The sequence below is a fragment of the Phyllostomus discolor genome, chromosome 1 (genome assembly GCF_004126475.2).
Source record: "Phyllostomus discolor isolate MPI-MPIP mPhyDis1 chromosome 1, mPhyDis1.pri.v3, whole genome shotgun sequence".
NCBI lineage: Eukaryota > Metazoa > Chordata > Mammalia > Chiroptera > Phyllostomidae > Phyllostomus > Phyllostomus discolor.
In genome coordinates, this window is record NC_040903.2 from 172,712,770 (window position 1) to 172,740,388 (window position 27,619).

Below are 27,619 nucleotides of genomic sequence, written 5' to 3' on the forward strand. Positions count from 1 at the left end.
GGGGCAGGGGAAAAAAGCTTTTCCAAAAAAGTATTGGCTGTCTCGAGGAATGCGGTCGTCCCCTTGGGAAAGTACATATCTGGGAGCAGCAGGCGGCTTCGCGCTCGCACTCCGGCTCGGCCGCCCCACCGCGCTCGCGCTTCGCTGCTCTCGCCGCAGCCCTCGGGCCCCTCGCCACCGCCACCATGGACGCCATCAAGAAGAAGATGCAGATGCTGAAGCTCGACAAGGAGAACGCCTTGGATCGAGCCGAGCAGGCGGAGGCCGATAAGAAGGCGGCGGAGGACAGGAGCAAGCAGGTCTGCACCTCCCGCCCTGCGCCCACTGGGCGCCGGTGCTCCGCCCGCCCACCTGGGTGTCCCCGAGCCTTGGGACCTGGGCTGACACCCCTTCCCGGCCCCTTACCCCGGAGACTGGGGGAGCCACCCCCTTCCCAGTACAGCCAGGGACCCGCGTCTGAAGGGGGTGGAGGGAAAGAGCAAGACTCAGGCTTATTCTAACTTTTCGGTCGTGTCTGAGGACGCATAGTAACCTTCTCTGGTTTCCAGAGCCCGTGGAGTCAATTCAAGCCCTAGAGGCACTTGATTCTCTGGATCCGTCGGGGTGAGGAGGAGTGAGGGTGGGGGGTTGAAGGGATTCAAGTCCAGAAAGTGTCCTAAGTTCTTCTGGCCTCATTTGCCTGGGATAATAAACCCTTCCACTGGGACGGAGGCTGGGGAGTGGGGGTGAGGGTCATGGAGCTTCCCCCTAAGGGCAAAGATGGGCTGGAATAGAGAGCAGGGCCCGAAGGCCAGGAAGAGAGGGGCGGTTTTCTACACCAGGCTGTGGACTTGAGCCCTCTGACACCCCGGCAGGAGTCTCGTCCTGGGGGAGGTCGGGGTACGGGGTGGGCCACGGTGCGCCTCCAGCTCCAGCGAGAGGAGGTTACCTGGGGACCCTTGAACCCCAACTCGGCGACGCCCCGTGCCGGAGGGGCCCCAGCCAACCCGGCGCCGTGTGTTGTGTGTGTGTCTCACACCCGGTCCGTGCCGGCTGCCCGCGCCCGCCCGCCTCTGCCCCCCCAGCTGGAGGAGGACATCGCGGCAAAGGAGAAACTGCTGCGGGCGTCGGAGGACGAGCGGGACCGGGTGCTGGAGGAGCTGCACAAGGCGGAGGACAGCCTCCTGGCCGCCAATGAGACCGCCGCCAAGGTACCGGGGATCGCGCGGCTCAGCTCACGAATGGCTAACTCTGTCTTTCTCTCTTTTTCTCTCTCTCTCTCCCTCCCTGTCTTTCCCTCTGTCTGTCCCGCTGTCTCTGTCCTTTTGGTTCTGTGCACCCACACCCCTCCCCTGCGGGATCACGCTGCCTGCTGCACCCCCACTCCCCACCCCCCACGGCCAACTCCCAGCTGGAAGATGAGCTGGTGTCGCTGCAAAAGAAACTCAAGGGCACCGAAGATGAACTGGACAAATACTCCGAGGCTCTTAAAGATGCCCAGGAGAAGCTGGAGCTGGCAGAGAAAAAGGCCACCGACGTAAGTGCATGCACACATTGCCTCCCTCACCTCCTGCCGTGTCGCATCGCCACTCTGGAGCCACCACAGGGGCCAGAGAGCAGTGGAGGAGGGTCACTTCCTCCGGCTGGACACCTGCACATAGCCCTGCCCTAGCCCAGAGCACTGGATGCTGCCCCAGACTGCTACAGCACACATTCATTCATATTTCATCCACTCCTCTCTCTTTTTCTCCTTCTCTGCCCCCACCCCTGGGGGGTGGGGGGTGAGAAGCTGGGAGGGCAGAGCAGCTGAAATTGGATGCTGGGGGTGAACCTTGCCTCCCTTGTGGCAGAAAACCTTTGAAGTGTCCCAACCAAGGTTTCTGGAGGCAGAATGCCTAGTTTCTTCACTTTCTTTCCTTTTGCCAACTCTGGTGGGTGGAAAGGCCTGGTTTTCGGTGGTTGGTCTAGTCAGGGGGCCTGGCCTCTAGACTGAAGGAACAGTTTGGGGCTTCTTTTACTTAGAAGGCTGAGCTGGGTGGTGTGGCACACAGACACTCGAGGCTGCCTTTCTCACCCGGGAAGCCTTAATTCAGCCCTTAAGATCTTCCTGGGAAGATGATACTTGCTTGGGTCTGGATTCTGAGGGCACTAGGTCCAAAAAGTAAGCTGGGGGCTATATATAGCTCAGTGCTTTATATGGTATAGTGAGCTAGCTGCCCCCGGGCCCCTCCTGCTCTCCCCACCCCCACCTGTCAGCCTTCTGACAACCACCACGTAGTTTCAGGGGCGGTGCACTCACGTAAAAGCTCAATCGGAACTCTGTTCACTGCCCTTTGGAGGAATCTTTTTAGCTGAGGAGTTTGCCTCTTCTGCTGCATAAGTCAAACTATGCATTAGATTTCCGAAGGATTTCTTTTCACACCGTTGGATTCCATTCTAGAGGCTAATTAAGCCTGGAGGCCCAATTAGGAAGAATTCCTTGGGAACAATTCCAAGAATGTGTGAGCACCAGGGAAAAGCCGTGCCCAGAAGTTGAACTGGTAGACTATTTTGTCTGAAAGTAAAATGCAAATTGCTGGAGAGTCTTGGGTCTTGAAATGAGGAAAGGCTTTCTGTGGTATGAAAAAGGCTTGTCATGTCATCTCCAAGTGTGTTTTGCAAGTGAAAAATCCAGACTTGGAACATTTAGAAGCTGACAAAATTTTTTTCAGTGAAAATCAAGATTTCTAGAAAGGGAGTTCAGGGAAGCGCTGACTTAACTAAAATATTTAAGTTACAAACTACCTGGCTTTAGAAAAGAGCCAGAGAACACATAACTCTGACTGCTCTGTATAATGCAGATCAGATGTCTGCTGCGGAGAAGGCTAAATGGAGGATGTCTGTCTCCCCAAAATTCTCCAGCAGGACGTTTATTTAGCTTTTTCAAAAGAGCCGCTGATAGATCAAGGAGAGATATTCCTTATAAGGTAAAGAATGCAGAGAATTTGAAAATAGCTCAGTAAGGCTGAAGGCAAGAGAAGGGGGAAAAAGATACTACAATTTTTAAGGAAAAATAGATGATAATTTTGGGGACTATGTAGTGCTCCAGGTCTTCATTGAAAAGCTGTTTAAGGGAGCCTAGGAATGAGGTGTGGCAGAAGTGGGAAAGAGGATATTTAAAGCCAGCTGGGGGGGAGGGGAGGGGCGGGGCCAGCAGGGGAGGGTGATTTTTGCAACCCTGTTTTGATTCTTTTTATTTATTTATTTATTTATTTTGGTAGTATATATTGGCCACCATTCCCTTTAAGACATTTTACGTTGTTTGGAACATCTAGGGATGCTGAAAAAGGTGAAGAAATGTTCTAGAGGGACTCCGAACTAGTGACTAGATGTCGCTAGAGAAGGGGAAGTGGGAGAGAGGTCAGCTTCCTGAGACAGTATTATATGACATCTGTGATTAAGACATTTCCCTGTAATTACCTTGTCCATCCATAGCTAAGACCTGTAAAACAGTCTGATAGTTTTCTACTATTACTATGACTAAAAACATTTTTCTAATTTACCTGCTTTACACATCCTATTCCAGAAGTGGGCTCTTCCTAGCTTAAAAGGGGGTAATTCATAAGGTAGCATCGCCAATGGTTTTGTTTTGAATATTTTGTTGTCATTCCACCTCAGTGAGGCTGAAAGGGATAGAAGGCTTTGGCCCCCAACCTCTGCCCCAATAACTGTATGTATCTGATATTTATTCCCTGTAGATCTTTACTTTCTAAATCAATGATTCTCAACCTTATCTAAGCAGAATCACCTAGGGAGATTTAAAAACCCAAAATCCCAGGCCAATTAAATCAGAATCTCTGGGAGTAGAACTCAGGTATTAGTATTTTTTAAATACCCAGGTGATTCCAATGTGCAACCAAGACTGAGAACTGTCCTACTCGCCTGTATAATGACATCACCATGAAAATTAATTCACGTGAAATGGAGTTTCCAAGGTGTTTGAAAAGGCAGAACATTAGTTGTCTGCTTAAAGCACTTGCAAGTCCAGCAGTTTCCCAGGCTCCTCCTGGAGGCTATAAGACAATCCCCGCCCCTATCAAAGTTGGAGGCCCATGTTCTGTACTCCTTTAGGGGAGGCTTTGTAACCTCCTGACAGACCAGATGAACAGTGTGGAAACAAAGACACAGGCTCCACCTACAGGATATGAAGGCCCATGCCGGGGTTTGGGAGATCTCAGCAGAGGCTGTGAAAAAGTCCATAGAAAATGAGTTAGGAAAGCTAAGGAGGTTCGTGGTTAGGGCTCTGGAGGAGGAAAGGGATGTCAAGTCTGTTTTCTCTTTCTCCATTATTCCCACACTTATTCCCATCAGGAATGGACTTGAAGGGCCTCTTTTGAGAAAGGTGAGAATTGAAAGCTGGGAGACTCAGCAGGCATTTAAAAACACAGCCCCAGGGGCAAATTTGCAGAGGACAGTTCCCAGAGATTGTGTCCACATGGATTTTCATCCAGCTGTACCCAGATGCTCTCATAAGGTTCTGTAGCCTTCCTTGGTGTGCCTTTTAAAAGCAGGCCAGTCCGTCCCAGAATTGGTCAGATTCCAAAAGGTCTCAGAGGCTAATCTAAAATCGGAGAAGGTTGTGACCAGAAGGGACCTACTTAAGATGGTTGCTTTTATGGACAGGAAACTGAGCCCCATAGAGGCTGGGATAAACAGCTGATTATGGGCCCCAACCTCTTAAAATAGTACCTGCCTATATTTTAACTAAAGCCATCATTTGAGTTCTTAACGAATGTATGTACAAGGTTTTGTGCTAAGTGATTTATATTAAGTATTTCAAAACCCTCACATAAGCTCAGTGAGAAAGTACTGCCATTAACGCCACTTTCACAGAAGAATCCCAGAGAAATCAAGCTATTTGTCCAGAGTCACACAGCCAGGAAAGAACTAGGAGCCAGGTTCTAATCTAAGAAGACTGCATTTAGAATAGATTTAATCACTCTGTAATATGTTAGTGGTTCTCACTTCGTGAGTTTTGGAGGGGGGCGGCTATTATTGTTAGAATCCTGTGTTTTGGGGTTCTTTGCAACGAGGAACAGCAAGACACTTGGGGACACATTATGGACCCAAACCCTTACCTCAGGTCTCCCTTCTGGGCCTGGGAATACGGGATCTGGAGAGGAGCGCCCGCCGCCAGTAGGCGGCACTATACCCCTTAGCAACCAGGCCCGTTACCGCGGACGTCTCGGAGCCGAGGAGGGGCGGTGGGAATCGAAGTAAAATCCCTCGAGCGGTGGCCTCCTTTCCTGCAGGGCACACCCAGTCCGCCTAGAGCCTCGTAGTGCGCCTCCAACGCCTACCATCCCCTTTTCAGCGAGCATGCGCAGCGCCTCCCGCGGTTTGCAAATTCCCGGGGTCTGCGGCGCGCGCCTAGCTTCGCCCGCTGTGCCCGCCCCCGGCGCTCGCGCACTCGCCTGCGGTTCTGCGCTGCCCAGGAGACCGCGACTTCCGGGCTGGTCCTGGGCCGCAGGGGGCGCCGCTGTCGTGCGGCGAGGTCTGGGCGGGGCGGCCGGGCGTTCGAGAGGCTCAGCAGCCGGCCTCTCCCACCGTAGCCCGCCGGCCGCCACCCCGCACCATGGCGGGGAGCAGCTCGCTGGAGGCGGTGCGGAGGAAGATCCGGAGCCTGCAAGAGCAGGCGGACGCCGCGGAGGAGCGCGCGGGCAGCTTGCAGCGCGAGCTGGACTACGAGAGGAAGCTGAGGGAGACCGTAAGGGATCCACCCATCACCCACTCCAGCCCCCCACCCAGAAGCGCCTCCTCCCCAGTCGGCCCCACCGCGCGCTGCAGAGCCCTCTAGAGCCCACCTGTCCCTGCCCCCACGCCCCAGAACGTACCTGGGCTGCTGGTGTCGGGCTCTGCGTAGGGGTCCTCCCTATTTTTCTCTGTCCTTCCCTTCCATCTCTCGGGTCTAACCTAAAAGCTCGGAGAGGAAGCAGGAGTGGTGTTGAGAAGGTTCTGGAAGTAGCATTTTCCCAGAAAGGGTTCCATTTCTGGGTTGTTTGCGTTTGGCCCGAGTGTCTCGGGTGCTTCGCGATGTGCACTTTGCGCTGCTGGCATTATTTACTCGAGGGTGGGAAGGGAAGAGGGAAATCCCTTCTTTTGGGAACGGGCGCCGGCAGGTCAAGTGTGAGGCCCTGCCAGACTTTGGGACCCGGGGATGCTAACCTCCACCATTCCCGTTGACCCTTGGTTTTCTGGAAGCCTGTTTCTCTGTGATGCTTGAGGCATTAACAACGCCCGGTTCTGACTCCTGTAGTTGGTGGCCCTTTGACCTTTCCCTTTCTCTAACCACCCACATTTTCTTATACAGATAGATATTCCTTTGTTACTAAATCTTGGAAAAAGTTGGCTAAATGTCAATGATTATTTGGGTGTATTCTCTTGCTGGCTTCCCCCTCCCCCATGTTGAGTGTAACACCTGGCTTCCTTTCTTTCTCCTAAGGCAAATGTATCCAGCAAACAGGAACAGGATTTCAGAGGTAGTTTAGGTATTTGCTGTTTATTGATTTGTGAGAGAGAGAGTGTGTGTGAGTGAGAGTGTGTGTGTATGTGTGTGTGTGTGTGTTTTGTCAGGATACTCATAACACCTTGGGAATTTTATGACACGCGATAATACGGTATCCAGCTGTGCTTAATACCGGCCTATTCTCAGTTGAGTAAATCGTTATTGGTTAAGTGTACAGCTGGCTGCAAAAATTACAAGAATTGTTTTGCATAAAATACATAAAAGCAAACAGCTCCTTTCTAAGAGGAAAACCTAACTAGAGGAAATTTCAGGTAAAATACAGACAGGAATCAAAATCAGTAAGCAAAAAAAACAGTTTTCTCTAGAGGACACGTCAGAAATGGCCCCGTGGATGTCTCTGAATTTAACTGGGCTGTGAATTGGTTCCAGCTGCCTCTCTGACTGGCTAGCAGCTGTCCTCGAACCATTAGAACTGATGGAACGTGATGGGTAAGAAAAAGAGCTCGGGGCCCAGATGGCCAGGATTTGAATCTTCCACTGCTTATTACCTGTGAGACCTTGGGCTGATTACCTTCTCAGTCTCTCAGTTCCCTCATTGTAAATGTAGGTAATCACGGCACCTACCTGTTGTGAGGGTGCAGGGAGTTAGTGCGTGTAGAGGAATTAGAGTGCTGCTAGGCACAAGAGGGTGGGTGCTGTGTGTCAGCTGGTGTTAAAACGACACTGCACATATCATAGCTAGTTGCTCTTCCAACTTCAATTCCCCACCTATCAAAGGGTCTTGGAAAGAGCCTGCTCATTGCATTATATCTTAAAACAATACACTTACATGCTTTTAATAATTTTTTTTTAACTTGGAGAGAGGACGTGGGCAGCCTGAAAGGAATGTTGGGTGGGCTGACGTGATTGGTGGTAGAAGTCAGTAGAACTCCCCGCACCCTGCTAAGAAAGGGAATGTGTGGTCCTGTACAAGAGAGCCTTTTATTGACTCCTGGCCTAGTGATTGATGTTAGACGCAAGATAAATTGTATGAAGGGCACATTGTTACTTTTATACTCACCTTCTTTTTTGTGTTTTTTACAAGTGATCTTCCCATGCCAATTGGCTAACGGTGATGCCTTCATTCTTTTCAATGCTTTATAGTAAAAGTAGTTTAAATAGCTTCAATTTTTTAAGTAACTTTTTAAAACTGTCTGGGTGATTAAACACAGAACCTTTTAAGATAGCAACTTGAGGACTGGGTCGAGCCATTGCATTTCTGATTGAGAGTGATTCCTCACTTCTGAAACTGGAACTTAAAGATAGCTGATGCAGTGCGGTTTCTTGGTAAGATATGACTGAGTTAAACTGGTAGTCACAGTTTCTCTCAGCAGTGAAAGTGGAGGTTTAGGGACAAAGCCTTAACCACTGCAAAAAAAAAAAAAAAAGAAGAAGAAGAAGAAAAAAAAATCTGAGTGGAGAGTTGGCCCTAAATTCAAATTCTCAAAAAGTTTAGAGAGGCTGTAATTAGTTGGCACTATTATACCAGCACTTACCTTGGAAAAATAAGCCATTCCTTATTTCCTGCTGGTTTGTTTTTCCAAGGTGTATGGGCCCTTCAGATTGTCGGAATGAGGCTGCTTGGCTTAATGGTTGCTGCTACCTCTTGTGACTCAAGAGGATTTTGTTTGCTTGTTTATGTCATTATCAAAGGAAAAAGTAGCCAGGGGGAGTCAGTCCTTCCTCCTTTCCAGATAGTACCCAGCAAACAAGGAGACTTTAAAATTGCCACCTGAAGGTTCTTCATTGGTAACTATATTGAATCATGGAAATAACCAATTTACAAAATTCCCAGCCCTTTCCTTCTCCAGAGCTGGCAAACATTTCCGAGACCAGGAAGCTGAGGGTGCATTTTGTGTACACACTGGCACCCCGGGGCGGGCAGTGACTGGAATATGTACTCTCGGTTTCTGCTCTCATATGTAGGCAAGGCAGGGACACGACAATGCTCCGTTCATGTCCATTCTCCCTCATTATACAAACATGCCTCGTAAATTACAGGCCTTGGCACCGATAGAGGAGGTTGTGTTTATCTGTTATCCATGGGAGTGCCCCTTAATGTCATCAGTGTTTTCCCCCCTTTCCTTACCATATAAGGGCAGAAGTTTAACTTGGCTATAGTCACTGGGTCTGACACAGCAAGCAGGGTGAAGCCTCTGTGTAACTGCAGTTCGCCTGAAATAAAAAGACCTGACCTTTGATCATCCCTTGCTCCACTCTGGTTCAGGCAGAACTTTGAAAATATAGTCCAGATTTTTAGGATGTAATAATATTCTCCTACAGTTATTTATTTACTGCTATTTTTAACTTTTTTTGTTAGTTGTGTTGGCTAAAACATCTGGATGCCTTGAAAATCTAGGTCTTGTAGAAGTTTTCTTTCAAATCTGATTTTGGAGTAATATTTTGCTATGTTGGATCAGGCATGCCCTTGATTGCTGTGTGGTATCTTGTTGGGGTGGCTAGAGGAGGGGAGTGGTATTCCTGCCCTTATTTTCTGTACAGGTAGCTAATATCTTAGGGGGCGGCAGTGGGGGTGGGGGGGGGCATCACAGGAAGAGACAGGGCTGACCATGCAACTAACTCTAAGGTACTTCGCAAGTGCAGGGTTCCTGGTGGTTGTTTGACAACAAAACTGCAGGAGGACAATTGGTAGCCTCTGCTAATACAGCAGTCTGGTTTCTGAGTAGCTCATTACATGGTGAGATACAGTAGCACTTTTGAAATAAAAGAAAGTAGCATCCCAAACTGAAAGACTTCCCCAGCAGCATCAGCACACTGGCTGTTGTTAGAAGCAGCTAACCCAGCACACTAAGGGTAATTTCCATGCCTGGAAATAATTTGCATCTGGGGTCTTGACCCTTCCCAAAGGCCTTGTTATTTATATCTGCTTTTTAAATAACAGATGGTCAAGTGGCTGCGGGCTTGTACTGGCAGAGGCAACAGCAGGTGAAGTCTTAAGCAGACTGCCCAGGTGCTGTGATGACAGGAACCTTAGAAAGTGTCTAACTCAGAACTTAGAAAACACATAGTGGCAATAAAAGCTAGTGAAGGTAAGATATGTGGGCCTTTTGAACACAGAACATAATTCTATTCCCCATCCAAAAAAAGGGGGCGGGGGTGGGAGTAAGAGAAAGATGAATTCTAGGGAACCAAACAAAATTGCGATCAGACCAGTGTGTTGGGGGCCTGAGAAGCCAGTGAGAGCCCAGGTTTTTCCCAGGGGACCCTTACAGAGTTAGATGTACCCCAGACAGAGGTGACCTCCAGGCACCTTTGTCCTGGTCTGAAACATCTGGGGCAGTGGGCACTGGCTTCTGGGATTGAGAGCAAGAGCGCTGTGTCCCTGTGTGAGCTGTTAGGAGTGTTACTTGACGGTTTCCAATTTTATACCACAGCTTATTTCAAAAAGGATTGAGAGGACTTGTTTGGTGGATGCTATTTAATACAGTGACTGTTCTCCTAGTCCCGGTTAGTCTCTGCCACTGAAGGGGTGGGGATGGCTGTAGAGAATCCCCCACTCTGACTTAGAAAGAGCAAAGCCTCCAAGGGAGAGAACCACCAGTTCCAGGTCTTCTGTGAGGTTCCAGAAGGCGGTGAGGGGAAGAGAGAGAGCCAGCACCCAAGAAGCCAGACCACCTGGATTTTAGTCTTGTCTCCCACTGGCAGCTGTTGACCTGGGTATACTTCAGCATGCTGGGTCAAAGATCCCACCCTCCTTCTGTTTTCTTTTGAAGGAAGAGCTAGGAGAGTGGTTCTTGTTCCCACAGGATTTGCCAGCTTTTAGGTGGTGGGCAGGGATGGTGGAGGAATGAAATGGATCAGGTTGTTTATTTACAGTGAAGATTCTTACCCTCCCCTCTGACCTGAATCAGAGTCTCTAGGGATGGGGGCTGGAAGTTTGTATTTTTAATGTGTATCTCCTAGTGGGTTCTGATACTCAGCCAGTTGTGGGAACTGCTGGAAGATGCCTAGCTAGATATTTAGCTGGTCATTCCAGCTAAACAGTTGAAGCCTCTGTTTTGCAGACCACCTGGATGTCTCTGTGTGTGCCAGTGCTGGCCCCGACAGCAGATCTCCATTCCCAGTCATTGCTTCTGTGCCCTTTACGAGGCTGCATTAGCTGGTATTCCATAGGTTACAACCCATAATGTCAGGAAGTATAAGATTCTATAAAATGCTCCTGGGGAAAAAAGAGTTAGTGACATTTATAAAACAGTGTCCAGAGCTAAAGGAAAGAATTGGAGGCAGGGGCTAGAATAAGAAGGAAGATACAGATTGATAGGCGGCATCTCGGGTTGTGGGGATCTTGTGTGCGGAGGCAGAACTGAACGTGGGATTCTGTCTCCTCACACTCAGGTGCCCCGGCTGTGTGGGAAACTGACCTAGCCTGGCCTGTCACCCAGAAGTTTCTGTTCCCAGATCACAAGCCCTCTCCTTTCTGTGGGTACAAAGTCCTGGAGGCTGAGACCCAGATTGAAAGCAGAGCAGGGACATAACAATGTGGTGGCTACAAGAAAAAAATCGTTTTAAAAATCATGTTGACATTTCTCTGGCCACACCACCTGTAACAGGATACTTGCCTTTATATTAATAATAATAAGGACAGAAAGGGGGATACTTTTGCATGTATGATCTAGACACTCCACCGAGAGTTGGTGGGTTGGTTTTTGCTCTTCGTTTTTAACTTTCAGGGTTGCTTATGTGTTTCCCCCATTCATAAAAGAACAGAATTATACTGGACATGGGAAAAAACAGAAAAGTGAAGAAAGCTGACCTGGCCCAAAAGTATACTTAATGTATATTCCTTCCAGTTTTTAAAAAATAGGGCTAAAGACTTTTTAAAAAGACAGTTCCCTATAATTAAGAAATATGTTATTCCTATTACGGTCACCCCTCCTCCAAAAAAACTGCCAGTCACCTGCGGTCCGACTCAGTGGGTCCCGTTACTCACTGTGCATCGATAACGGTTTCCTTCGGGGGCCGGCGCAGCTGTCAACCGTGCTCCTAGGATTCTGTTTCCCCCCACTCCCTGCCTACGCCAACCAGTTTTTACTACATAGTTCACTTTTGACAAGATAAAAGTGTGTTTGAATGTTTGTTATAAAGCATCCTTTACCCAATGCCCTGATCACTTCCCTTTTCCGGATAAAACTTGGCACAGATGAGCAAAGAGCTGAAGGTACTTGTAATTCCTCTGACTCAAGGTCATCCTCACAGCCTCCCTCTAAACTGTATGTACATTTCAGACTGGATGTGTCATGCGTGGTCCATGAGCTAAGAAAGTTCCTTTTATTTAAATTACCTTGGTTTTACTCCTTTTATTCAGTAGAAATTTACTGAGCTCATACGAAGTGTAAAGAACAAGATTCCCTGCACATAAGAAGCTTACGGTTGAGTAAAGAAGAAAGGAATGTAGGTAGAGAACTAGCATAGGTCCCTAGGTGTGTACTGTAATTTTTAGAAAACTCTCCATATGTCCTGAAAACCGCATCACCCCAGATAACTAGATGTTCAAAGTGGATGGGGATGAAGAAACAGAACCAGATTGATAAACTCCTTATCTTACCTTAAGGCATAATATTTAAACAGCTACCAGGGCAAGTGTATCTAATAGACCATCAGTCTTCCCAGTGTTCTGAGGCCCATAGTAACAGTGCTTACAACAGCAGGTAATCATGGCATCCCCAAGGAAGAAACATCTTATTTCAGAGATAGATACAATTAATAAAAAGTGTCTGTACTGCCTTTCTCCTAAAGAGTCTGAAACTTTTCTTGTAGTAACCTTGACTTTTACGAAATTCCAGTAGGCTTTCTCGGAAACACTTGGGAAATTTGTATCACCGCGTTCCAGAGTGACTAGTAACTCTAAAGGAGTTAGCAGAAAGGGGCAGGGCGAGGGGTACTGGACTTAGTTGTGTCTGTATGGTCTGTATGTTAGAACCCCTGAGTTTTGAAATATTTTAGTTCCTTTATAAGGCCCCTTGAGAAAATGGTCTGGAGAAAGGAGAATTGAGACTCCAGAGTCTGATTTCTGGCTGGACTGCCCTTGCCTTCTGTGGCTCAGCCTGAATGAGCCGCGTTGTCTCTGGCCACACCTCAGGCCCCCAGTAAGTCAGGTGGCTGTAGTGAGGTAAAGCCAGTGTGCTGAAACCTATGGAAGAAAAGAACTAAGACAGCATTTGGTAATGGTTCATCTTTCCAATGAGAATGGTATTTATAGATTTGTATATATACAAATGTGGACATTCTGTATATAAATAAATCTGTGAACGGACTGGAGAACTCTAAAGTTGACCAGGGCTTGTGATGCCCTTAAGGGTAGCTCACCACAAGGTCCAGGCTTCCTATTTGAAATCAGTGTTTGCGTCTCAGCCACTTCCCTAAAGAGGTACTCTCACTTCCCCCAACTCTGAAATGCCTTTCATTCTCTCTGCCTAGGCTGAAGCTGATGTAGCTTCTCTGAACAGACGCATCCAGCTGGTTGAGGAAGAGTTGGATCGAGCCCAGGAGCGTCTAGCAACAGCTTTGCAGAAGCTGGAGGAGGCTGAGAAGGCAGCAGATGAGAGCGAGAGGTGAGGGCGCTTCTCTCAGCCCACTTCTTAGCGTAGGCCTTTCTCCTGGTGGAGCAGGAGGGCTTCACTGATCTTGGGCTTTCAGAATTTTGCAGTTCCTTCGTGGGATCATTTCCTCATTTGATCCCACGTGTAACCATTGGTTTTGTTCATTTAACATTAGTGGTTAATTTATTGGTTTTGGTAGTTTAACATGGGTGCTTTTAGACAAAGCACATAAGGGCTTTAAACCCCAAGGTTACCAAGAAGAAGATGCTATTCCTGCCCTCACAGAGTTCACCATCTGACCAGGGAGACAGACAAGAAATTCTAGGGATGCATAACGGTTCCTCCATCCTGCTGACCCAGGAGCAATTATGCATTTTTAAAGAGATAACTGTTTTAAAGCATACCAAGGAGGCTTAGACTTAGATAAAAATGGGCTATCATTGTCAAATAGCCCAACAAACAGGTATAAGAGGAAACACAGCTAAAACAAATGCAATCTGCAAGAGTAAATTGTTTTGGACTTAGTAATGCTAACAAGACATACATGCACATAAATACAGCCAGACACTGGTGTCTGCTGAGCCCGTTCCCACTGTAGCCTGGCTCTCCCTGACTGAACTGCGCTGAGGTGGAGCTCTGTGGCAGTAAAGGGCAGACCGTGGCCGTGTAGACCAGCACAACTTTGCGTACTCTAGAAGGCATTTTCTCTCGTGCCCAGCTGTTGATGTTAATGCTTTCACGTCGCACGGGAACGCCCCTGGGAAGACTCCATGATGCTAGACGGAGCTCAGATGCATGAGGGGTGGCAGAGTAGCGTGTGTGGTGGCTCAGGACATGGGACATGTAGACCTGCACTGTGAGCTGGGCAGGTGAATGCCATCCTTGATTTTGTCCATTTCTCCATATTCGAGTGGCTTTCTGCCCCCTGCCACCGAGGATAAAGAATGATTTCAGACTTGAGGATTAAAGAAGCTTTCTAGCTGATGTTGTCAGCTCATAATTCATTGCTGCTTATTTTTTCTTCTCTAACCAAGAGTTTTGGAATTACTTGAAGATGACTCATCATCTCTAACAGTGTACACATACCAGTGGTTTTGCGGCTAACTTCTTCGTGAAATACACTTGGTAATGAACCCAAAAGGCAATCTGAATCTGGCAATGGTAGACTTTGGAGTAAAAAGGAATTGCAAGATTGTTTACTCTAGTCCCCTGATTTTACAATGAGAACACTGGGGCCCAGAGACTGGTGTGGCCTGCCCAGGGTCTCCCAGCCAGCTTTTGGCTGGGCCCAGGCTGGAACTGAAGTCTCCTAAAACATTGCAGTGCTTCATCAAAAAATAGTGGCTTATTTATGTTACTGTCTACTTAGATTTTGGTCATGAATCCCATTTTAACATGAGTTGTTATACCATCAGTCTGGAATATATTATAAATCAACTAACATTGTCCAAAACTTAACACCATGCGATAGGATCCAAACATACATATTGGCACAGAAGATGGTATCAGCCCTGTAAACCCCTCTATTATTAAAGAGTTCCATTAAAGGCAAAACTCACAGTTTCTTATCTAAAGTGTTAGGTTGACCCATATGAAACTGCTGTTTTTATGGGTCTGGCATGATCAAATATCAGCAGTTTCATATGGTTCAATCTGGTATTTACGTTTGTGGCTGATGAGGTAAGAACAACTACCTTCTTTGTGGCAGGAAGTATACGAAGATAAATATGCTTTTGTTCTAACTTTGGTCCATTTTCAAGCTGAAGCTGCCCACCAGGAAAAGAAATCCCACTATTTATGTAGCAAGTAAAGCATGCTGGCTCTCCTGTTTCCCTGCCGCACACTTTTGAACAGGATTCTGACACGGTGCCTTTTATTTAACATGAGATTCTGGACAGTTTCACCAGTACTGGAAGTGTGAGGTTTCATTTGCAAGAAACAGAAGTGTATATCTTTCTGCCTTCAGCATTGGAAACTCTCGATTCATGGCTTGGAAAATAAAAGTAGCTCTGTGCTCTGTTCCGATCTGCCAGTTAAACTAAGCCTCACAAACCCCTGCAGTGCATTGTGTGGGTTTGCGGAGGTCAGCTCTGCATCTTGGGTCTTGTTGCTTGTCTTCCTTTTCAGAGGCATGAAAGTCATTGAAAGTCGAGCCCAAAAGGATGAGGAGAAAATGGAGATCCAGGAGATCCAACTGAAAGAGGCCAAGCACATTGCTGAAGATGCTGACCGCAAGTATGAAGAGGTCAGATCCTAGGGCCTAAAGCCTCATGGACCCCCAGCAGTGGCCGGGACGGGGGGGTGGCAGGAACAGGGTATACCGCCTTGCATTCTTAAGTGAAATGATCAGCTTCTTCGGCAGAAATGGGTGGTTTGGAGAAGCAGAGTTCCTTTGTCTGTGGAAAATGGTTCTTTTTGGTCTGGCTAAGGGATCCCAAGCTTCCTCCTGAAGCCAATCAGTAACACTAGGAAAGACCAAAGCTGCTTCTCCTGTCCCCTCCCCAACCCCCAAAAGACCAGGACAAAGGGTCTTCGGCCCAGGGAAGGAAGAGTTGGGCCCCTGTGTCTGTGGAAGGAGCCTGTCATGCTGTCACCAGAGTTCTCAGAGTGATTCACCTACCATGGTCCAGCTCAGGCAGCGTAGATACTGGACCACGCACTTGTGTGGGTGATTGATTCACGGAGGACATTTTCAGTTTGCCCTCCTCTCTTTCCAAGATGGTCAAATTCTATTATCAACATAGCTACACAGTTAAATCAGCCTCTGATCAATCACGTCTCCATGGAAACAACTTCCTGTGACAACAGAGCAACGTAGCTGTTAAGGTTTAAGTTTTGCCCTCATTGTACCATGGCTATTTTGAAACAGCATGACTCTCCTTTTTGTTATGGTTATCACCATCATTTCCAGATCGCATTATGCCTGCTAATTTCGAAAGGGATCAGAGGATCCCTTCTCTCAAGTTAGTTCTTTCACTGAATACAGAGCTGACTTCCTTGGTTACCTCACCAGCTCGTCTCCTGTTAGTTTCTCTTGCTATTCTGTTGGCATTTTTAACCTTCTCCACAAAAAGGAGATTGAAGTATACAGTATATTTTTGGCAGCCTCTACCTTTTGGCATAAAATGCATCATGTCTCATCATACTGCTATTTTTGAGGTTGTGAATTTCATATTTCTCCCTTCTTCCACACTTTGGTTTGGCTGCTATGTAATTATACAGACTTCCCATGGGTCACTTAAAATGAGGCTGCCCATTCGTAACTAGCCATTCTGGGTCTTTGGTCTCCTCTCCATTGGCACTCCTGATGGAGAGCAGCTTCTCTCGAGTCCACAAGAAAAAGGATCATCTTCTTTGTAGACAAGATCTTCTAGAGACTGGTGGATGCAGTCCCCACTCCAGCACCCCCTTACTCAAAGCTGGCAAGCCCATGGTGTTTGTGTGTACTGTGTTTGTCCTGCTGCAGGTGGCCCGTAAGCTGGTCATCATTGAGAGTGACCTGGAACGTGCAGAGGAGCGGGCCGAGCTCTCAGAAGGGTAAGCGGGCCCGGTGCCAGGACGCTGTGTGTGGGGTGCTGCAGAACAGTGACTAAACAGCATGACATTCTGGCAGCTGCACATTGACCTGTTTCAGCTCCGGGCTCCTTATGTGCTCATTTGACATGGATGAGCCACGAGTCTAGAACACGGAGGACTTGTGTGGGGTGTTTGTGTGTGAATGCGTGTATCACTGCATGCCTTACCTGCACACTGATTTTGAGAATGGCCTTGTGCATTTCCTGTGTCCACTAACAGCCAAGTTCGACAGCTGGAAGAACAATTAAGAATAATGGATCAGACCTTGAAAGCACTAATGGCTGCAGAGGATAAGGTACTGATGGCTCATGTGTGGTTTTTAGGTTTAACTCCAGCCCAGACGTCTTTCAGCTTCCACTACCTACTGGTTCGTTTGGTGTAACGACCGCACCTTCACTGCGCCCTCTGCTGTCTTATATCTTGCTTTAAGTGCTTTCTTTGGGTTCTTTATACTCCTTTGTTTTTCCTTCGTAAATGCTCTTTGGTGCAGCCAAAAAAGGAGCCAAATTATCACACTTCAGAGTAGTTGGAGTTTGTCACCCTGCCTTTCTGCTTTTATAAGGTTGGAGGGCATTGTCCACGGCAAGAGTGAGTGCTTCACTGCCTGATGATTTGGCTACTTTGAGGCAGCCCTTTGTTCTCTAGGACTTGGTTTTCATGTTTTCCCATCCCTCTCCTTTTTCTCTCCTCCTTCCTTTGGCTTGTCTCCCACCCTTTCTGCCTCTGATCGAAAACATTAGCAAATGTGCCGAGCTTGAAGAAGAGTTGAAAACTGTGACGAACAACTTGAAGTCACTGGAGGCTCAGGCTGAGAAGGTAGGCCAGGAGCATGGTGTGGGGGAGAAGGCATGTTTCCAGAGCTGCTCCAAAGTCACCTGCTTTTTCCCTTCTGAGGCCCTCCTTTTCAAAGCAATAAGTCCGTTAGGCATTTTGGTAAATGGCATCGTGTTGAGGTGATTTCATGATGGTTATTGAATAACAGGTTCTTTTTTTTCTTAATAGAGAATATATTTTATGTTGAGCATATGAGTCATCTGTAACAATTTAATTTAAACCAAGTGCCAAGTGGATGTTATCTTGTTCTCATCCCATGTAAAACAATAGGCAGGGAAACCGAGACTGCATTGTCGTATGCCATTTGATCTCGGAGGCTCCGTTACCTCCTGAGAGATCCCCAACATCTGTTTGCTGGGCTGGCGCTTCCTCTGTATTGGAAGACATGAGTATAAAGTGAGCTGTGGTCTGACATCTGGAACGTTCTTTCTAATTACAGTACTCTCAGAAGGAAGACAAGTATGAGGAAGAGATCAAGGTCCTTTCTGACAAGCTGAAGGAGGTAATGCTGTGAATGTTTTGGGCAGAGGCATCTGAATTGTAAATGCGTTTGTTTTCATGGAGCAGCTCAGGGCTGTGTCATTTCAAAGTTGTGCTGCTCCACCTGGGGAGTATGCAGAGGTGGTCCCCGGGTTCCCTGTGTGCGAGCCACCACCCTCCCCGTAGTGATTGACTGACACGCAGTTTCGAGCCCATTTTGATTTCCAGTTTCTCGGTTTCTCTGTGGAAATCTGAAACACCCCAGTGTTGACCAAAACAAATTGAATTATTGCAGGCTGAGACTCGGGCTGAGTTTGCAGAGAGGTCAGTAACAAAATTGGAGAAGAGCATTGATGACTTAGAAGGTAAGATCTTGAGTTGTGTTTTTCATTTAATCCTTACGTTTGAGTATCAACCTGGCAAAACGATTTTCTGATCCCAGTGCATTCATTCACCTTGATATACTCCTTTGCTCTTGCACATTCTTCCTGTCTGTCCTTGGGGTTTCATTCTGTGGCTCTTAAACACTCGGACCTGAGTCCTTTGCTCACCAACTCACTCTCAGCCACCAGACGGGCACATCTTTTTTTTGTAATGACACATGCTGTCCAGTGTTCCCTCACACTCGCAGGTGTGTGGCAAGTTTATTTTTCACTGTGGGTGAGGTGATTGTAGGTGAGAATGACTCCAGTATACTTTCTCTCATTAGGGATACCTCTTAATTATCAAAATGGTGTGGATTTCTTCTTAGACACAACCCATCTTCTTCCAAGTTTGAAATCAGTGTAAGGGGTTGGGGATTTGTCATCAGTTATCTTGGTAGGCGCTCTGTGTACTGACTGAAGGAGGAGTGGGGGTAGGATACTGCATTTCGAGATTTAAGCATTTGTCCCCTAAGATATGTAGGTTTTATTGTAACACCCACTGTGTCTCAAAGAAATCCTGAATGTTGAGCTCAGAGTCTTGTGAAGATCAGTAAAAAAGAAAGAATGAACAAAATACAAAAGGCACACGTCCAAGACAGAAGGAGCTGGGGAAGGGACCGGAGGTCGGTGCAGACGATAACCGTAGAGAGGAGAGAGGAGAGAGTAACAAAAGGCTGCGTAACAGTCTGTCCCACCGCAGCCAAGTGTGAAACCATCACCACAAACACCAGATTGCAGGCTTGGCACAACAGCAGTGGCAAAGTGTGGCTTTCCTCACTGGTCAGGCCTTCTGGGCCACCAGCAGGGCGGCCAGAGTGGGAAGACCATGGGCAGCACACGGAGAGTCCGTGTCCCAGTGGTCTCGTCTGCTCAGGAAGTCAGTGGTTGGAAGGTGGGGCCAGATAAGGATTACAGACTGTAGTCACGAACCGTTCTTCCAAAACACTGCCCTTGGATATTTTTTCCACTGTTTATAGTTGCAGTTGGCCGGCGACTCCAGTGTAATTAAAATACAGCTCTAGAAAAGAAAGACATTCTGTTACCCACCCAGGAGACATCCTTTGGTGTGGTTTTTGTTTAGGGCTTACCATAGTTACTGATATACCTACCATATTTGTTATGATTTTCATATTGCGTCTTCCTTGTTTTAATTTCTAATGGGTTTTGTTCTTTTGTTTTTGTTTCAATTCATTTAAAAACAAAACGCACGCCTCCTGCATTGGCCACCTGCTGCGGCACCACTTCCTTCCTGCATTGCCCTTTTCTTGCTGCTGTGTCGGGATGGCGCCCATGCCACCCTCACTCACCCTCCATCTCTTGATCACTCTCCATGTCCTTGCACCTCTGCCTTCCACTTCCTGGTCATAGACGAGCTGTATGCTCAGAAACTGAAGTACAAAGCCATCAGCGAGGAGCTGGACCACGCTCTCAACGATATGACTTCCATGTAAATGTGCATCCACCCTGCCTGCTCACACCCGTGCGCTCATGCTAATGTGATAAGCTCAGCACTGCTCCCTTCTGTGCCTCCAGAATCTCCATCTTTACAGCTCTCTGCTTACTCTCTCTGCGTAACCTAGGGTAGTCACTGGGGCTTTTTCACATTCACATAATAGAAAGGCCAAGTAGATTAAGTAGGTCTGTACAAACCATTTTCCCTTCAGAATCTATTCATTGCTCCGTCTCTCAGCTAGACCATCGCCACCAAGCAGTGAACTGGTATATGAATCTCTTGAGCACCGTGTTTTCAGGAAATCAAACTGGGTCCAAGTAAAATTAGAAGGCCATGCAGTTGTACAGGAACTTCCCAAAGAACTACCAAAAATTAATTTCCTGAGATTTCATTAAATAAAATTTCATTGTCTTCCAAAAAGAAATATAAATTTAGGAGCCCTAAAGTGTCAGATTACTGAGGCTCTGAGGGAAAGGAAATCGATCCAGTATAGCTGTAAAATATCACCTCTTCCTCACTGTTAAGAATTACAGAGAGATGTGAACCCTCTGCTGAGGAACCAAGCCTTTAATTTTCTGGTTCTATCAAAGGAACTAAAATACCCCCCAAAACACACCACAGTTGTGTCAAAGAAATGGGACATAAACAATTACAATATGAGCCCTGGGAGTGAGTGGCCCAGCATTTACTGCTGTGAGGTAGTAAGTGGAGTAGATAGCCTTGTGCTCATGAGGACCTTGAACACACAACTAATTTACACATTACTAACCGAACCTAAGCGCTAAACTCATTCTGCCTCTTTAAATTCTAACCTGGAATGTTTCACAGAGGGTTCTCTACATCATAATATTCTGGCACTGAATTCCAGATACTCTGGAAATTTAATTTTACCCATGCAGAAAAATGGTAGCTGGAAGAGTGTGGCATGTGCCTGCTGCCTTACAGCTTATAGAATCTCCCTTAGAGACATGACAGTCACCATGGAAACTAGAGAGAATTTCATCCTCTCTTCCCTCGTTTGTAAATCGGAGGGTGGGTCAGATCATCTGTCTCCAAGGTCTTTCCCATCAGACCACAAACGTGGTGATTTCTGTGGGGAAAATTTGAAGCATCAAGTATGAGTGATTATTCTGAAAGATGGGTTTAGCTCAGAATTTGTTTTTAAATTCTGGTCATGGGTTTTCATAAAATGGCCCATCTCCCAGAGGCCCTGTGGAGCCTCAGGTCCAGCCCCAGGGGGCGGGGTGAGGGCCAACCCCCCACAGGTGCAGCTGGCAGCAGGTGTGCATGTCCGCTTCTTGCCTGCGTTTCCGGTGTTGCTCTCCTCTCTGTCTGGTTTCCCTTGTTTCCATTGTGCCACTTTTTTCTCTTTTTCTCCCACCTTTTCTCTTCATGCAGATAAGTTTCTTTGCTTCACTTCTCCCAAGACCCCTTCGTCAAGCTGGATGTCCCACCTCTCTGAGCTCTGCCGTCTGTCTCTCCTCCAGCTGACCCTGGTTCTTTTCTTTAGCTCCCTGCCCTAGGGCCAGGCGCGCACGGCGCTTCCTGTTGTGGAGAAGCGCTTCATTTCAGTGTAAAATAAACACTGTGTAAGCTATTTCTGTTTGCTATTCTTTTTACTTCACATTTTAGTTTCAACACTGAATAAACACAAATATGCTTCACGCATGTGAGGGTTCATTTTTGGCTGTGCTTTTTATATTTTTATTTTTTCTTTTGCATTCTGAACATTATACATTAATCTCAAGAGTTTCTAAGGCAGTAGTTCTTTGTGGAACGTCTAAAAGAAAATATTCATGCCTGGGCCCCTTTCAAGAGTTTTGGTTTCCAGGTTAGAGTGAGGCCCGGGGCATCCGTGGGTTGTTAGGGACTGTGATGGATCTGGTATGCGGCCGCATTAGGACCACTGCCCAGGACACGCTCCCTGTTGGGAGTCAGAAGATCCACCTTGGGCAGTGTCTTCCTCTGCCAGAGGTCTAGGTGGGGATGTGGTGAGCCCTCTCGGTTTGTAGTTAGGTGGCCCTGCCTCAGAGGGTGTGGCTAACGAATGAAAGGCTCGTGATGAAGTCTTCATAGCCATCCTACATTGCCAAGAATTTCCATATTGGGGAAGGTGAAAAAGAACCGGATCAAACTATGTAAGTTGAAGTTATTGTTGATCCTCCTTTTACAGCACAAAGGATAAAACTTCTTAAAAGTGTATTCCTAGCCACCTTCATTTGGATCATGAAATGACATCTCAAGTTTTCTAAATCTGATTATGTTCAGGTTGGGATTTTTGTGCTCTCAAGCACATCATGCTCCTTAGGAAGGGTTGCACATACACAATCTTTGCAATAATAGCTGTTTTTAAATTTGTGGGCACTTTTAAAGTATAGTCATTAACATTGATTCTTCTTCCTGTAAAAGTAGTTAGTAGAAATTGTTCAGAATACAATTACATTTTATTTGGGCTTCACTATTCCCTTCAAAAACAGTAATCAAGTCATTAAAAAAAAACTGTAGAACTTCATAATGATGTGGACTTCAGTTTCCTAATTCCCAGCATTTCTCCATCCTCCACGGTCTGGCTGTATTTCTCCTCTTGTAAATACGGGTGATCTTTATCTGTTTGCATGTAGTTTTGTTAGCCTGTGAGGTTTGATATACCACTATTTATACTCAATTTATACTCAGGTAAATTTGGACAAACTGAAAATAATACCAGTTACTCTACAAAGACTTCAGTGCAGAGAATACATAGTTAAGAGGGCCGTAAAGTATTTTAGTAATGGTACAGTAGGCTTTTTAAAATTTGGATTCTGGACAATGTCTGTCCCTTGAGAGTATCAAGACTTCTGTGATTTCATGTTTTCCTTTTCCTAAGGTTTTTGGCTGTGACTCCTGCCTTGTTCTTTTTTAAATTCAGAGTAACAGAGGTGGGCCCTTCTGAGTGAGCCTGCTTCCTGCAGCAAACAAAACGACAAGCCTGAAAGTTCTGCTGAGCACGTGCTCAGGGAATTGCGAAGGCACATCTGTTGCTTTCAAACCCTCCCAGAGACCTTTGCACCTTTGCACTTCCTATAAGTATGTTCTACAGGGGAACTGAGAAACTGATAGGTTGGGAGGGTAAACCTGGAATAGCCCAGGAAGGTATGAGTACACAAAAGGATAAATAGCAAGTTGATTTTACTGAGAAACTGAGAGCTTAGGCTTCTAGTTCATAGTACCAGGCCATAGCTCAGCTGCTGCCAAGAGCCTCAGTTGGACCAAACCAAAAGCACTGCTGAGTCTGGGCACTAGAGGCCCCAGGCATCTGGGAGGTAGCACAGGAGGGGAAGGTACTCCTGAGTACCAATTCTGGTCCCTGCCCTCAGGCCACCCAGGCCTGCCAACTCCATGGCAGCTGAAGTGGAACAGGTCCCAAGGAGGGTGTGGTAGGGACAGCTATCATTTAAGCTGAATTCACATCGATCTTCTGGATCCTCCAGGGTTTCTCCAAAGTTCTTCCATTCCAGCTTGGCTGAACATTGGCTCAGCAAACGGAGACAGCCTGCCAGCCCTTGGCAGTACTTGCCCTTGTGAGAGTGTGAATGTGCTAGCACGGTTTCAATTTTGAAACCCCCAAGCATATGCCATACACAAGATACTGTGGAACGTAGTCTGGATATGGTAGAGATGAACCAGAAATGTTCTTCGCCATCTGGTGGGAAGATAGAGCAGTGAAGTGAGTCTCATAAATGGTGTGTATTTAGAGTCAGAGAGGAAGAGAAGAAATTTCTGACTGGGAGCTCCCTGGAGGAGGTGACATTTGGCCAGGGTTTCAAATATTTAGAAAATTTGGATGAGCAAAGAAGACAAGGCAGGAGATGTCTCAAGCTGAAAGCACAGTGAACAGAATGTCTTCCCCATTTCCTGCCATTTATTAGAAGAAGTTGAAATAAGAATTGATCAATTTACCAAGAGACCTGGGGCTAGAAACTGGACATTTTCATTTTCCCCAGCAGTAGGACTATCAGCTTTTCAAGATCGTTAAGTAGAATTTCTGGATTCGGGGTGTCACTGTGATTCAGAACAATCTTGAGTCCTCCAGGATTTTGTGGTAGGTTCCAGGCCTTTTCATTGTTTGGGTGTCCCCTGGACCATCAGATACAGACTGATTCTTGTGGCTGGCTTCCTTGCCATTTGAATAGATTGCATGCCAATGTGTAAAATTTATGTCACTCTGGTCTCCGTGTGGAGGTTTAAGGTTTTATTCATTTATATGCGTGCATCTGGCTCCAAACATACATGCCATCTTCAGGAAGTAAAGGTAAATTTTCAGTCAGGGAAGACATGTGCCTGTTCTCTTGCTGTTCTGAGTAGGATAACACATACCTGTATCAAAACTGGATGAGGATTCAGAATCTCCCCTCTGTATCTTGGTGACTGGGGGACAGGGACAAGGAGCTTAGTTCTGCATTTCAAAACGTATTAATGCTGCAGAGGTAGCCGCCCCTTCTTGGTACCACCTGAAAGGAAAGCCAGTCCCCAGAGTGGGGATGAAGAGGGTTGCAGGAAGGGTCGATCACAAATGGGCAGGTTGAGGCTTCACTGTCAGTCTCCACTGAGCACTAGCCAGGAGTAGATGGCGTGCTGGGCCTGCCTCCAGCCCTGCCTGGGTTCCTCGGGCTGTTGCCAGAAACTGCACTCAGCCCAGTTCATGCAGTGGTGGTTGTGAGGTGCAAGAGGAGCACCCACTCTCCTCTTCGTACCCTGTTGCTCCCTTTCTTTCCCATCCCCTCCCACCAAGAGAGAAGTCTTGGCTCTTACTAAGTCTGCCAGGCCTTTTCCATTGACCTTCCCAGGCACAGGACAGATGACCGTGGGGTATGGGTAACCTGTTCAGCAAGTAATCAGTGTCAGAGGTATCTCTGTGTTCTGTCTGTTAACTTCCTCTCTCCAAGTCTAGCTAACTTCTCTTCTTCTGCCTCTTTCCTTGCTAACCTGCTTGCTGACCTGTACAGATCAACTCTACCAGCAACTTGAGCAAAACCGCCGCCTAACTAACCAACTAAAGCTGGCCCTGAATGAGGATTAAATTTAAGTGGGAAAGAACTTGGGCTGAATTCTAGGAATGGAGCCCATGGTCAGGAACTCTAAGACTGTTATGCTTTCAGCTATAGGGTAGCTTTCTGCAGAAATGTACATGAAAGGATTCAGCTGAAAGGCTGGCCTTGTCTGCATTTTTCTTTTCTATCTGGAATAATTCAGTTCTCTCTAATCTCCAAATAACTTTTATGGTAAAATATAATCTTTATGTATATGAATAAATATAACAATATAGCACTCCTCTTTGCAACAGTAGGTCCTCTTGTTTGAACTGGTACATAAAGAAGACCTCAAAAAAATGTTTTCTATTTCCTACAGAGAACTGAGTCCTACTTTAAGTTAGAAAGCCAAAGCAGAGGGGTGTGTATGTGTATAACTTATATATATATATGTTATATATAGGGTGTAATATATAATATATATATTCCTATTACATATTCCTATTCCTACCTTCTTAATATCTGGTATAGTGTTTGAAATGTGATTAAATGTACCTATGCTTGGGCAAAACCGCTTTTGAAAACAGGAACTCATGTCAGAAGTCCCTGATTGTCTGGAAGGTATGCTTTTATCCAGTCTGACAGTGTTATAAGAGTCTGGTGAGAATGTCATGCTGATAATGAATAGACCGCTGTAAGAATAGTAAGAGAATGTCCTACTAAAGTGTGCATGAAACATGTTGATAATTTTTTTTTAATAAGCAACAGAAATAAATTATTTCAAAAGTTGTCAGAAAACCTACTTACGGCATCTCTGTTTTCTGTGAGATTGTGTTACCGCACAATTCCCAGGCCGTTAACTGCCTGTAACCCCGAAGTGTCTGCTGTCATTAACTCCAGCGCTGCCAGCGCCTCTCCCTGTTCCCGCAGCGCACGACCAGTGAACCTTCACCCAGCCCACCTGCCTTTTATCCTCAGAGTGGAGTGTTGGTGAGGGTTCACCCTGCTGCCCTGTGAGAACCTGCTGTGCCTGTGGTTCCTTCGGGCCCAAGACGGCTTCCTTCTCTGTAGGTCCTTGTCTGGAAATGAGTAATGCCTGACAAGCATGCCTAGTCCTAATCGTCTCATCCTGTGTTTGTGATTGATGTTGCCTGCCTAAATGTACAAACCATCATTGTGTCCAAAGCGCAGCTATTCATGACTTGATTTTCTAATCCCACCACAGAGAAAGTGGCTCATGCCAAAGAAGAAAACCTTAGTATGCATCAGATGCTGGATCAGACTTTACTGGAGTTAAACAACATGTGAAAACCTCCTTAGCTGCGACCACATTCTTTCATGTTTTTGTTGTTTTTTGTTTTATTTTGTTTTTCAACACCATGCTTACCATGAAACCCCTTAAATGCATTTTTATTTACCTTTACCACTGTCACAGAAACCTCTGCAAAATGCCCTCGACATTGGTGTGGGGGAAACACACACACACACACACACACACACACAGGCAAGCCCATGTCAGAGCGACGATGATTTACTTGTGCCATTTCCCCAGGGTGACATTGCCACACTTTGTAGAGAGTTTAGCAACACAGTACGCTTAGTCAATCCAGGAATCCTCACCAAAGCAGAAAGATTTCCGCTCCAAGTGCCAACAATATATTCAACAGGAAGATTACTGTTGGAAACAATCAGGTGTGGATTGGTGCTACTTGAAACAAAAGGTCCCACTGTGGTCTTCTGTTCAATATTGTACAATTTAGAAATCTGTCCAACACTTACTTTCTCTTGAGTTTTACTATGAGACGAGACTATGGATTCTGTGTGTCTGAATTCACTAAAGCCAAGGGTATGTAAGCCACACTGCTCATTTAAGACTTCTACTTCCTTCCAGTTGGCACCCCTGGAGCTCATTTCAACTCACAGGAAAGCATTCAGTGTGGGTTTCCACTCCTTTCATGTCTCCATGTTACAGTGAAAACTTAGTCACTACACTAAATTTATAAAGAACATTTAAGAGTTATAGCTACAGTAGCGCCCTTTATCCACAGGGGATACATCACAAGACCCCCAGTTTGTGCCTGAAACCACAGATGATACTGAACCTTAGACACTATGTGTTTTCTCCTGTACATACACACCTTTCCACTCAAAGCGAGCGCTGTCCAGCTTATCCTGGGCAGATCGGAATTGCCAGCATCATGACTCCTGCACTTTGGGGCCGTTGTTAAGTAAAAATAAGGGTTACTTGAACACAAGCACTAAGACAGTGGGTCTGATAACCAAGAGGGCTACTAAGTGTGGAGAGGCTGGACAAAGGGATGATTCACGTCCTGGGCAGGACGGAATGGGACAACTCGAGATTTTGTCACGCTACTCAGAACGATGCACAATTTAAAACTTAGGAATTGTTTATTTCTGAAATTTTTCATGTTTCCAACCATGGTTGACTGCAGTTAACTGAAACCGAGGACCGTGAAACCGCGGATAAGGGGGGAACTCCTGTATATATAAACATTGTATAATTGTATGGAATAAAATGCACATTGTAGGACATTTTCTAAAGTCAGTGGTTCTGTCGTTTGTATGTTTTTACTTTGTGAATTTTAGATTGTGTGATTAATCTACCTTCCCTCATGAATGGTTTCTTAAAACAGTATCTCCGAGTTCAGGGGAAGACTGGGTCTCGTGTGTTGTCTCCCCAGAAGCCTCCAAGGCTGCAGCATCCCCTTTGATCTGTGCAAGTTACCACCCACTGAAAA

At 46.4% G+C, this 27,619-nt stretch overlaps 1 protein-coding gene across 22 annotated transcripts; it reads left to right on the forward strand.

Moving 5' to 3' along the window:
- On the forward strand, positions 1–27,422 carry TPM1 (tropomyosin 1). Of its 22 annotated transcripts, none has more exons than XM_028508292.2 (10): positions 99–299; positions 1,065–1,190; positions 1,391–1,516; positions 12,962–13,095; positions 15,211–15,328; positions 16,550–16,620; positions 17,400–17,475; positions 17,933–17,995; positions 18,269–18,338; positions 26,086–27,422. In XM_028508292.2, the coding sequence occupies exons 1-10, from the start codon at positions 186–188 to the stop codon at positions 26,166–26,168; spliced, it is 981 nt and encodes a 326-aa protein (XP_028364093.1). In that variant the 5' UTR covers positions 99–185; the 3' UTR covers positions 26,169–27,422. The 22 variants fall into 22 exon arrangements, with proteins under 22 accessions (XP_028364107.1, XP_028364102.1, XP_028364093.1 ...); XM_028508299.2 differs by lacking the exons at positions 1,065–1,190; positions 17,400–17,475; positions 26,086–27,422 and adding exons at positions 16,879–16,954; positions 19,767–19,845; positions 21,250–21,381 and having other exon boundaries at positions 100–299; XM_036034364.1 differs by lacking the exons at positions 1,065–1,190; positions 26,086–27,422 and adding exons at positions 19,767–19,845; positions 21,250–21,381 and having other exon boundaries at positions 101–299.
- The last annotated feature ends 197 nt before the right edge of the window (positions 27,423–27,619 follow it).